Here is a 12,121-nt window from a genome sequence, read left to right on the forward strand (position 1 = left end):
GTGACTATGACAATTAAGCACTCTTTGAGGTCTCATCCGGTGGTCCTAATTAATACAAACGATGAAATAGGGTGCCGTGGAATTGCAGACAGGATGGCTTTATTATTTGTGTGGAAGATATTTTACGCTAATCACTGGAAGGTGAAGAATTTACTGGATGACCGGTCTTTTGGCAAGGGCCAACACTTGGATGGCAACTTTCACGCTGGAATAAATTTTAAAAGAAAATTCTTAATTTTAAGTATCATTGCCCAGCAACATCTACCCGTTCCAACCTTGCTCTGTCGCCCCTCCAAGGGACAGCCACGGTAACGGGGGCCCGCGGGTGGGAAGCCGCAGGCTGGCTCCGGCCCCCCGGGGGCAGCGAGGTGCTGCCGGCCGGTGCTCTCACAGCCCGGGCAAGGCGAGGAGAGCCCCCCCGCGAGGGTGAAGGGGATGCCGTGTTTCGAGGGGAAGCTGCCGCAGGGCGGGAAGCGGTAACGGCGCAGCCCACGGACGGCTCAGTCCTTCCCGGCTCGCCGTGAGGGGAGGCGGCCGCCGCCATGCCGGTACCGAGGGGCTCCCGCCCGCCCCGGGCACCGCCGCCGGCCTCCCCGCAGGCATCGGGAACACCCCGCTGCTCCTCACCCCCTTCCCTGAGGCGGCGGCCCCGCCCGGGCCCTCGCATCGCCGCAGCGGAGCTTCCCGCCGCCATGGCGCGGGCACCTCCTTCCCCCCGCACGTCTCGCGTGGTTCGTCGAGAACTCGCCTCGCCCCTTTCTTTCTTCCCTTTAAAAAAAAAAAAAAAAAAAAAAAAAAAAAAAAAAAAAAATCCATTTTTCCCTCTTCCGGGCTGGCCGGCGGTGACTGCTGGGCCGGCAGCCCAGTGAGCGCGGCGAGGCGGGGCGAGGCCTCCCGCCGCCTCCCTCCCGCCCTCCCGCCCTCCCGCCTCAGCCTCAGCCCGCGCCTCGCCGTGCCGCCCGCCCGCACACACCCACCTGCCCTCCCGCCCGGCTCCGCATCCCGCCGCCTCGTCTCCCAGCATGGTCATCAAGGTCTACATCGCCTCCTCCTCCGGCTCCACGGCGGTAAGAGGAGCCCCGGGAAAGTTGTACCGGGCGGGCGGGCGGCGGCGCGGGGCTGGGGAGGTGGGGGGCCGGCCCGGCTGCCGGCTCCCCGGGGCGGTCTCCGGCCGGGCAGCGTGAGGAGAAGCTGGGGCAGCCGGGCTTCACCCGCCTCGGCCGACCGAGAGAACCTCCAGCGCTTACAGAGAAGGGGTTTGTGTGTGTGCTGCAGCCGGCCGTCGAGAATAAAATGTCATTTCCTTCGTGATTTCGCCGCTTGTTCTGTGAGTTGTGTGTGCCGCTCCCACAGCCGCGGCCGGGCTGGCTCTGGCAGCTTTTGCACCCCTCGCCCTGCGCTGGGAAGGCAAAACCACTAATCTTTGCATTTTTTAATTTTTTTTTTCTGTTGTTCTTGAAGTTTATTTCTAAGATGTGTCACCCATCATGTCAGTATTCGGTTCTGATGAGTTTATTCCTCTTACATCGAATGATTAATGGTGGCAGGCATGTGTGGCTACTGCCCGAGGAGCTGCAATTTCTTGCCGTGTGGGAATACAGGGTTTTGCTCCTTATGGCCCCAGTGCGTTGTAGGCAGAGCTCACTCAGAGGACTGTATTTTCCCAAAGCAAAATAATCAAACGAAAAACCTGGGGGTTTTTTGCCTAGGTTCCGTTGTAGCTCAGAGCAGTAGTGTCCTCAAGATTGTCTGATTTCTGTTTGATCTGTGTGAAGGATGCTCTGAGTCTAAAATCCAGAGGATTTTGTTGCACTTAGTATGAATGTGCTGGAGACCTACAAAATGCCAGAGACTTACAAAATGCCAGCTATTACAGTTAATGATCAGTGACTTTTACTGCAAGTAGATAAAGAGGCTAAGCTGTGGCTGTGTGATGACCTTTCATGTCGTTAAGACTGTGTACTTCAGGTGCAGGTTCCCAAACTTTCAGAGAACAGTGATGTACAGAAGATAAAAAAAAAGCCCTCCCTGAATTCTCCTGATCCGGTTGAGTGCAGTCACTGATCTGGGATCTTCAGCAGATGAAATACCACGTTGGTAAGCTTTGCCATTGATGGCTGTGATGCTGTAACCCCTTGCTTAGCTCTAATGACAGAGGCTGAGCCCTGTAGTGATGCAGATGGCACAGGAGCATGTGCCTCGGGTGTCCCTGCTGTCGCCCTCTTCCTGTGTCATTTTTGTTAATCTTGATGTCAATGCCAGCATCGACGTGCTGATGCTGAGTCTGAAAAGCAGATGATTATCTGCTGCTGATCTGGAGAGCACCTTGAAATCCTGAGTAGTTCATTCATAAGGGGGGGTCCAAAGGGATTTCTGCTGGGCTGATACAAAATGGTCATCTGGAAGGAAAGAAGCAGTCATTACCAAATTGAAAAAGTAGTTCTTTCTTTCTAGTACAGCTGTTAATAGGTTTCAAGTTGACTGATTCAGTTGCTATAGATTTTTATCAGTGACCTCTAAATGGCAGTTACTGATTTCTGTCTGTGTGGTGATACTAAGCTCCAGGGGTGCAACCCCTGATCTCAATCCTGACCATGTGTTCCTGTTTTTAAATTAAGTTTTTAATTATTAGTTTAGTGGCTTCTGCGATGCTGTCTCATCCTTGTGTGGACTGTACACATTACAAGGCTCAGTTCTGACTTACTGCTGCCTTTTAGGCTCCTTTATGCATCCTTGACTGGGATTTGAATATAGCGTTGGCGTAGGCTGTTTTTGTGGAATTTGAGTGTAATATGCACATAATTGCCAGTTTTATGACGTGTATATATGTGTATATATACTCATGCCTGTGTCTAAAGCTAGTGCAGCTCAAGTAATCTTGCGGTAATGAGCAGGACTTGCACGTTCTCGGTTTACTGAGCACACCAAGGGTGTTTCTGTTGGCAGAGATCAGCTGAGTACCTCACTGGGTGGCTGTTTTCTTTCTAGTACAAGAATTTTAATTGATGTTTCAACCTAAAGTAAGACAGAGGGGCACCTATCTGGAGGGAAATGTGCTTGATGGGAATGAGTTGTTTTCGTGGGTCTTAAGCCATTGGTGAGACAGGCTTTGCTTGGAGGACCAGAGGAGCCTTTCCAGGGCTGAATTGGAAATAACCCACTCCAGGAATGGAAAATGCACATCAGAGGAGGTTGCTACAACAGAGAGATGGAACAGAGTCAAAGCTGTTTCCAGCAAAGTAACTGAACTGGCTAACATCAGCCCTGTAAGGGCTCTCATTCCTGCTAAGTTGGCTTTGTACTGTCAGTGATGCCCGGCACTGTGTTATTTTGGTTTTTAAAAGGCTAATTTGCTTGAGTAGAAGCAAAACAGAAATAAGTATGAAATCTCCTCCTTCCTAGAAAATGACTGCCTGGTTTCTGTAAGTTGGTGAAGCTTTTATGAGACTCCGGAAAGCATCATCTCCCACTGAAGGGAAAAGGGGTTGAGATTGCTTCACACCTCACAGCCTGGGGCTGTAAGTCTTGGAGGGTGCCCAAATTTTGTGGTCTTTTATTGACAAAGTCATACTTTGTTATGCAGTATGCTTTGCCACATCATAGTATATAAAATGTTTCCCCAAGGCACTGTTCTCCATAAAGTTTATATTCGGTAATATGTATCTGTGAGGAAAAAATATCGTATGAAGCTCGTGTCTAAGCAGAGGCATTTCACAAGTGTGTTTAAAGGGATTTCTGGTGAAGTTTGCTTAATTTGTGTGTACTACGTGTGTCATTCAGAGTCTGGGCACAGGTGTTATAGTGGAAAGTGTGGCTGCCAAGCTGCCCCTTGATGGGTTTTGCAGCATGAGGAGTTAATGCTCGGTGTTATCTTTGCTGTGTTTCACTGGTTGCAAAGTCCTGTATTTGTACTCGGGCGTGGGGTTTGCTTTATACCTGTATGGGAAAGGTAAAGGTGACTTTGGGTTGGGGTGGTTCATTGCCACGGTGCTCATAAGCAGAGATAAACTTCCAGTATATTCAGTTATAATTAAGGACTTGGCCAGAATATGGTGATTGCAGTCTTGGTTTGGCCTCCTATTGAATTTCACCCTGGAGATCGTAATGTCATAGTTAAAGCACCCATTTCCTGCTGTATTTGAAAGTCTTGTACAGAGAGTTGTCCTTTCTCTTTAATCTTTCTCAGTGTGAACGTCATACTGGTGAGTCACAGGCTGGGGCAGGGACCCACGGGGGACTGTAATTATGAAGATGAGCTGTAGACACCGAACGTGGGAATATGCGTGTGTAGCTTCTGTCCAGGAGTCTCAGTGTGACGTGCGGTTGGAGCGAGCAGTGTTACTTAGCATGAGACAGCGTTGGAGGCTACGAACGTAAAATGACTGACACATATGCCGCATTCAGAAGCACCCAAGCGTTGACTCGAGCAGGGACTGTGCAGGCTGTGAGAGTGATTTGACTGTAGACTTCCTATTCAAATCCTTCTAGAGACGAAAGGAGGAGAGGCCAAAGAGTAATTAATTAGGCTTTTGCTCCTGGAAGAACCTGAGGAGGGAAGAAGCTGAATTGCACAAGTCCAGCCTGTGATTTTTCTCCATTAGCGTTTAAGTTGGTTTTTCGGTAACAGCTTGCCCTGGCTTTCCCGCAGCACCAGAAGCACTTGCGTGCGTCTTCCCGAAGGCACTTGGATTACCAGTTTTATTGATCTCACGTGGAAAGGAGCCAGCTGTTTAAATTCTTCTCACTATTCAGAGTGTGCATTTGTTGCCAACAACTGCACCAGTCTTGACTACGGGCTTTGTCTGAGAGAATCATGTTCGTTCATCCAACATCTCCTTGCAAGCTCCAGGAGTATGGGTGAAACCTGGAGGCTGTGAAGTGGGCTGAGCTCTCCTGTGTGCCGCTCCCAGCGCTGTGGGCCGTGGAAACTGCTACATCGAAGCCCTGGTGACCGCTCCTCGGAGCCAGGCGCTTTGTGTTTGTGGTCTACAGCCCCTGCTTCCATCTCTCCAGGCTCTTCCCCCTCGCTTGTTTTGATGGCTGCGTGGGTGGTTTTCCTTCCTTGCCTCCTACGGCGTCTGCAGACATGGCAAAAATAAGAGATGATCTCCAGAATCAGTGTCAGAGTCCCATGTTACACACCAGCCTCACTGCTGTTGAGGGATATTTTTAGAGAGGAAAGGAAATTTAGTTTATTTTTTCATTCACAAAGTTAGGGGTGGGGTTTCATGTTTTTCTTGTATTGTTTTCTTACTTAGGAAACAATCTAGGTCTTCCCTACCCACCAGGAAATGAAGAGGAAAGTGGCCTGTGGTCTAGAGAGTGAATATTTGCTTGCAGTTACTCTTTTCTTTTCTCCCACGTAACCCAGTAAGGCACAGGAGCACTTCCTGGTGCTGCTGGGGATAGACAGCCAGTGGCAAGTGCTTTTTGGAGCATTACAGATTGCAGCTGAGGGAGAACAGCTTTGGAGAAGAGTGACTGAAAACAAGCAGAGTAGCCACCAACTCTTGTCCCTGTTCAACAACTCCGGCCTTTGGGAAAACTGGTGAAGCTGCAGCGTCCTTCTGAAGCAATCCCAGGGAAGTAACACATGGGGAGATGGAGATTGTATAAAAAAAATTATAGTTTGCATTTAAATCCCTCTAGGGCCTTTTTCTTCTGCTTATCACAATAAATGCAAATATCGCCAGCCTAAGCTAGAATGAGTGGTCTGTGTGCTTTCTGTTTCTGTGTTATTTTGCCTCTTTGAGGTTTCTGAGCTTTGGTTTTGGTGCTTTGGGGCGTGAACAGCGTGGCGGTGCGGGAGGCAGCTCTGTGCTGAGCCTTGCTGAGGGCAAACGTAGCGGGATGGGCCTTTGCATCCAGCGCTTTTATCAGTGGGTGCTGTGAGTGTGCCTTGTTCTGCAGTCGCCTGCAAAGTTGCAAATGTGTTGTCAGAGCCCGGATGCTGGTGGTCACATTTGTCATCTCAGAAGCCCCAAATGTTCTGGAGCTGCTGATGAGCTTCCTTCAGTCGGAATGGAGCTGCCTATCAGTGCAGTTAGCACCAGAAGAAAATACTGATGTGAATCTTTTATAAATAGTCTTGTAATATGGTGCAAGTTTAGGTAAAAGCACATATTCAGGGAAAATAAGCTGCATCTGTCGTTTTAAAAACAACCTAGCCAAGTATATATATTTTTATGATACTTAACTTGTGCAATTTATATACTGTGGGTGAAAACTGACTTGTTAGGCTTGGTATTGATTTTTAAACCCGTCTTTTGTGTAAACATAATATGCATGAAGTACATTTTTGGATACCCGGTATTAGCCAAACTTAATTTCTCTCAATAAAATGGTATGAATTGTTCTGAATTAGAGCTCTCAGAGTGGAAGACAAAATACGTAACGCAAATTTATCGAGGCAGTTAGCGAAGATGTGTTCCATCTGCCTTCTGGGTTGTTTTTTTTTTTTTAAGTCATTGTTCTAAACTCTAGATAAGTTAAATATTTTTCTTAAACTATTACATTCAAATTTTTAATAAAGCCGGAGATTAAATTGGCTGCAGTTGTTGCAATAGTTTTAATATATCGAACTAAAAAACATTCTACTGTGCTTAAATAAAACCAGTTTTCTGACAGCATGAGAAAGATGGGAAATAATACTCCACAGTTTGGGCTGGGAAAGGCTTTTTGCTGAGAATATCTGTAGATTGTATATGCAGGTATGACAGTGTTTATTTTGAGACGGTGCATCAGGATTATGTCTTTCTCACGCGCTGCTTGGGGAGAAAAGGCTGACTTTGGGAAGATGATGAATGCCGTCAGCTTGCACTGGCTTTCCTTGAACCCTGAACCGCAGCATTTTGCGAGATATGATCCGTACAGTGTCATGTCAGTGCTAAGCACTTGTGCTTTTTTAATAAATATTTGTAAAGTTGAGCAAGGAACTTTTTGTATCCTGAGGCATTAAAGTTACACTCAGAAAATTCCTATAGAAATCAGTGAATTGGCATGTGTTTAATGAGCAGAGGATGCCAAAACCCAGAGTCTGCAAGGTTATTCTTATTCCTCCCAGAAGAGGAGGAATCGGGGAGAGGAAACAAATGGAACTAAACAAACATTTATAGGTTTCAGCTGTTCAAGCTCAAACCAGAACTAAAATATTTCCCTATATGCTAAAAAGAAGAGCTAAGGATGCACCGTTGTCATAGCCAGAGACAGATGAGCTCTGCCAAATGGAGCTGCTCTTTGTGTTCCCCAACCCTTGAGCTGCTGCCCTGGAACCGCAGATCTGAGTTCCTGGCACTAATCGGTGATCTGGAAACCTGAACCAAATCCACAACTTATATCAATATTATGCTGTTCAAGAATGTTTCTATTCAAACATGAAAGCACAGTGAGTGATGTTTGTTTGACCCCAGCCATATTCAGGGGAGCCCTTCAGTTTATGATTAAATTTAAAGTACTTTTGTTGGTCAGATATTTAATCAAGCCTGAAAGAGTTTTAATTGTAACGCTTATCTACTATTATTTGTCCCAGAAAAAAGGCTCTGTCCAGGAGCACATCCTTTCCAGGACAGCACCTCCAGCTGACTGTTAAGGCCCATTTTCTGAAATTGAGAAAGAAGTAAAGTGAGACCGAGGTTTAAGCCATCAGAAGAAAATGGGTTAACGTCAAACTGTGGGCTGACTGAAGTTAATGCTGTCTGGGTACAGCTGAAACAGTCTTTGCATCCTGACTTACAACTTCTTCCTGTTGGGCTTAGTTTCCCCTGTGAGAAGTAGATGTGGTAATTTGATTTCTTTAATTAGCTATCTGAAGTTTAGTTTTATTTGGGCTCTTTTTTCCGTTCATGAATACTGCCTCACTTTACATTCTAAGGGCGCTTGAGCATAAAATTTTACCTGTTGAGAGACCTATTGTTTGAATTGCTGTGGTGTCGGAGTGAAGAAAGGAGCCAAAGGCAGCAGTGGTTTAAAAAAGGGTCTTGGGGAAATCTGGAAGCTACAAGCTATCTTCCTGTGCTGGACAAATTGATGTTACTCTTTGTTAGACTTTTTCCCAGCGGCTTGTGGAGAGAGACAGGGGAGGGGGAAGAATCAAAGGACTATCAGAGAAGAAAGCTGTGCTGCACAGCTGAGTTACCTGGAGTAGCCACCGAGCAGCCGAATAAGGCTGATCCCTTAATACTGAATCCCTGGACTTCCAGAAAGTTTTGGACAAGCTTTGGCCAGCTTAAAAATCTCTTTTGCATAAAGAAACTAGGCTGCTGTGGAATAAGAGGAAGGGATTATTTTTTTTTCTTTTTGGCTTGATTACACACCAGTTACATAAACCAGGTAACAGTGAAGACTTTGAAATATATAGGCAGCTTTTGCAATGTGCAGAAGATAGAAGGAGACCCTACAGAGCTCTGTGCTGTACCTGAAGTGGTGTGGAGGTGACAAGGCTGTTGGTGAAGGGAGGTCACACAGTGCGAGAGCAGCCTCCTGTACCTGTCCCGGGTGGGAAAGCGGGAAGAAACTGTCATCTTCCTGTGCAAGAGTGAGGTTTAAACTAACCAATACTGTTTAGCAGGGAGGTCTTGGAGCTGCACCGATATCATATCGGTGGTCATAAAAAACCAACTAAAATGTCAGGAATTTTCAGGATCGGAGAGAGCAAAGGAAAAAAAACAATACCACTGTATAAATCTGTGGTAAGTCTGTGTCTTTAATAGACTGGAAGTGTTATCTTTAAACGATATGAAAATGTGAGAAATGATATTAAGTAGGGTGAGGTGATCACTGTAGGAGGAACAGCCAAATAAGGTAGAATTCTGCAGTTGAGAAAGAGCGAGCCAAAGAAGCACGAGAAGTGATACGATCACGTCGCACACCAGAGAACAAATAGGAAGTGATTATTCATAACTTCTAATGCAACAACTGGGGGAGAGCAAGTGAGACTAGCATGTGGCAGGTTCAGAATAAATGAAGTACTTTGTTTGACAACACGTAGTTTAATGGAGAAACTCGCTGCCAGAGAACGTTGTGTATGGCAAAAATTGCATGGGCTCAGGAAGCAGCGAGACAAATTAAGGGGGAAAGTCTATTAAGGGCTATTAAACATAATTACTGCACCTCTGACTCAAAACTGTGTATTATTGGAGTCTGGGAAAGTATAATGTGGTGTAGCCCTCTGCGCTCAATCTGTTGGTGTGCTCTTCCCTGGGATCTGTGGCCGGTGGAGACAGGATACTGGGGTAGACAAGTGTTGGCTCTAACCCAATAAAGCTGTTCTTGGATGAAATTGGCTCTGCTCCCAAAATTATGGTAACAGTTTGCATGTAAAAATCTAAGAAAATGTTGTCCAGGAAAAATGTTTGATGGAAAAGAATATATGTGTATGTTTGGGATGTGTTGGTTTGTTTTTAATTTGGTGGTTATTACAAAGGCCTGCAACTGTGAAAGTATTAGAAGGCTCTGGGCATTTAGGTGTAACTAGAAATCTCCTCTGAAATGTAAACAGATTCTGTAGCAAGTTCAGACATACCAATGTGACTGAAATCCTAATCTCACTCTGCTTTGCAAACTCTGGGGTGCTGTGAGAGACTGTAGATATGAGGGGAACTTTTAACTGTATTTGTCCCTTGTGTCTTAGAAACCAGGGGGGGAAAGCAGAAGTTAGTAATAATTCTCCTTTTTGTTTCCTTCTGAACAAGTGTGGTTCAGTTCAGGAGCTGAGGACAAGGCTGTAAGAAATGTTGTGTGAAGCTGTTCGTTTCGCAGTAGCTGCTGGCAGGCTCAAAACTTTCTGTGGAGAGCTAAGCAGTGAAATCTCGACGTTTGGACATTGAGTTAGACTTTGCATAGCCAAGACTTGCCATTAGATCTTCTATTTTACATATGAAGAAATGCACTGTGGGATCCAGATGGAGTGGGGACGTTAGTGACTGGGGGAGTGAGCATGAAGGAAGCTCTGCAGGTGATACACAGCCTCTCCCACTGAGGTTCGAGGTGGATGTTGTGCTGGGGTGTGACGGGGGAAAAAGTTTCCATTAATCAAAGCTGAAATGTCACTTTTTTCCGGGGCTCTTGGGCAGACAGGGAGATGGGAATGAGAGCTTGCAGGAGTGAACATGGCTGTTCTTCCTGCCTCTCATTGCCGGTCACCGTCTCAGCGTTTCTTACACACAAAACATAAGTGTTTGGTGGTGCAGACAGCAGGTGATGCCAAAACCAGTGTGGTTTTGCAGCATGAACAGCAGATGCTGACATACATCACATTTAGACCTAGGTAATAAGGTAGGTGTATCAGAAACCCCTCCTGCCTTAGGCATAGGTCAAAATAAACTGGCAAAGCTCAATGTAAACAGAAAGCGGGCAGCCTCTGGAGAAACTAAGAATAGTTTTCACATAAAACCACATTTTTATGAGAGTAGTGGTTTCCAGGCAGGTTTAAACAGCACATCTGTATTCACCTCACAGGATCAACCTTTGGCTGTCCTAATGTCACAGGGAGTTTTGCCACGGACTACAGCAGGACAAGATTTTACTCCTTAGGAAATACTTAGTGCCGCTTATCCAAGATCACTCCTGTGTGCCTGTTGCAAATGTACTCGGCCAGAGCAGCAGCTGCAGAGCAACTGGCAGAACGGGAGGGGAACAGAATAACTCCGTGAATGAATTTAAAAATAAATCCCAAAACATTCTCAGTGGACATGGATAGAAGTGAAGTTCAAGTGATGCTCATTTATGGACAGTAGATGCAGGATTTTTTTTTTCCCCTAGGCAGGAAATACAATATATTTGAGGAGAAATAAGGAGGCAGGTTTGCAAACTTACTTGTTGGTGACCTGATAATCCTGATTAAGAACTGGAAATTCCTTTCCACCCTGTAATGCAGATAAGCAAGTCTCATGGTTCTGGTGGCTAAGTCCATGAAAGCTTTGTACTGGAGCAATCTTTTTCTAAATTTCTGTTTCCTTTCATCATATTAAAATGTACCGGGAGGTAGCTGTGAGAGCCTCCATTTCACCCACGGAGGACTGAGGTTTGAGTTGTGCATGCTGTGAAAAGATCAAAGTAGGTCCATGAAACTATCTCGGGGAATGTTCTTTCCAGGAATTTACACCTGTATAAACTGAGGAGCAGCTGGACAGACAGCTCTGTCTTCTATGTAATGATCTGGGACCAAAATTAGCAGGTTGGAAGGCGTTAGGGCAGCTATCACCTCACACTGCCAGCCGTCGGGCATTAGGCTGAGACTGAAGAACATCAGAGGAATGAAGCTATTTTGGCTGCTCGCCCAGGCCTGGAGAACTCCATTCTACAGCAAATAAACAGCTGGGGGACTTAATCTTTTAAAAAATAAAATGCAGTGTGTATTTGTCTTAGTTTCTGGTCATGGTAAGCAGATGCTAGCTTGCGCAGAGGCAGAAGGAAGCTTGTGGTTTAAAAAAAAAAAAAAAAAAGGCAGATACCATGGTGACAGGAATGATCTAAAAAAAATTGGAAAAGACAGCGGGGGCTTGCAAAGTGTCCTCCAGGTCATGGCTCTGTCGGTGGCCGTGCCTGCCACCGAGGTGTGGGCAGCACCCGGGTTAGTGCTCTTGGGCTGGGCTGGGAGGTGGCACTTCTCTTTGGGCTGCAGTGACACAGTGGGTGCGAATAGCTTGTTGGTGGGGAGGACCTTACTGCGTTGGAAAATGCTCAGTTTTTTAAAATTCCTGCGAAGAGTGACTTCAGGATGTCTCCTGAGAAGTCCTCCTGAGAGCAAACTGCCAGGCATTGGCCTTCCTGGCTACCGCAAGCAGAAGTTGGCCAACTGCTGCATTGCTTCAGCTACTGAAAGTATTCGAAACTGCACTGTGGCCAATTCTTGTGAGCTTTCTATTTATCTCCCTCTGTCCCCCCCTTAAAGACACAGCTTCTGAAGTTACAATATTTTGTCCAAGTCTGCCCTAAAATACAGAGGGGATCTGGGGCCCCTGGGATGATCCGCGTTTGAAATGTTACCCAGGCAAATGAACTGGTCAGAAAGCTGGTGCCGATACAGGCTATTGTCTGCTAAATCTTTCCTCTCCAGGATGCTTTGGTGTGGCTCTACTGACCTGCTGTTCTGTCTCAGTACAGCCTGACTCTTTTGGAAAGT

General features: G+C 46.3%; 1 protein-coding gene across 1 annotated transcript in view; it reads left to right on the forward strand.

Annotated features, from left to right (window-relative positions):
* Positions 1 to 319: 319 nt before the first annotated feature.
* Positions 320 to 12,121, forward strand: part of SH3BGRL (SH3 domain binding glutamate rich protein like) — a 39,085-nt gene continuing 27,283 nt past the window's right edge. The window contains exon 1 of the mRNA XM_074882333.1: positions 320 to 1,067. Coding sequence (XP_074738434.1) covers positions 1,023 to 1,067 — 45 coding nt within the window. The 5' untranslated portion in view covers positions 320 to 1,022. The remainder of the gene's footprint in view (positions 1,068 to 12,121) is intronic.

This window comes from Strix uralensis, chromosome 13 (genome assembly GCF_047716275.1).
Source record: "Strix uralensis isolate ZFMK-TIS-50842 chromosome 13, bStrUra1, whole genome shotgun sequence".
Taxonomy (NCBI): Eukaryota; Metazoa; Chordata; class Aves; order Strigiformes; family Strigidae; genus Strix; species Strix uralensis.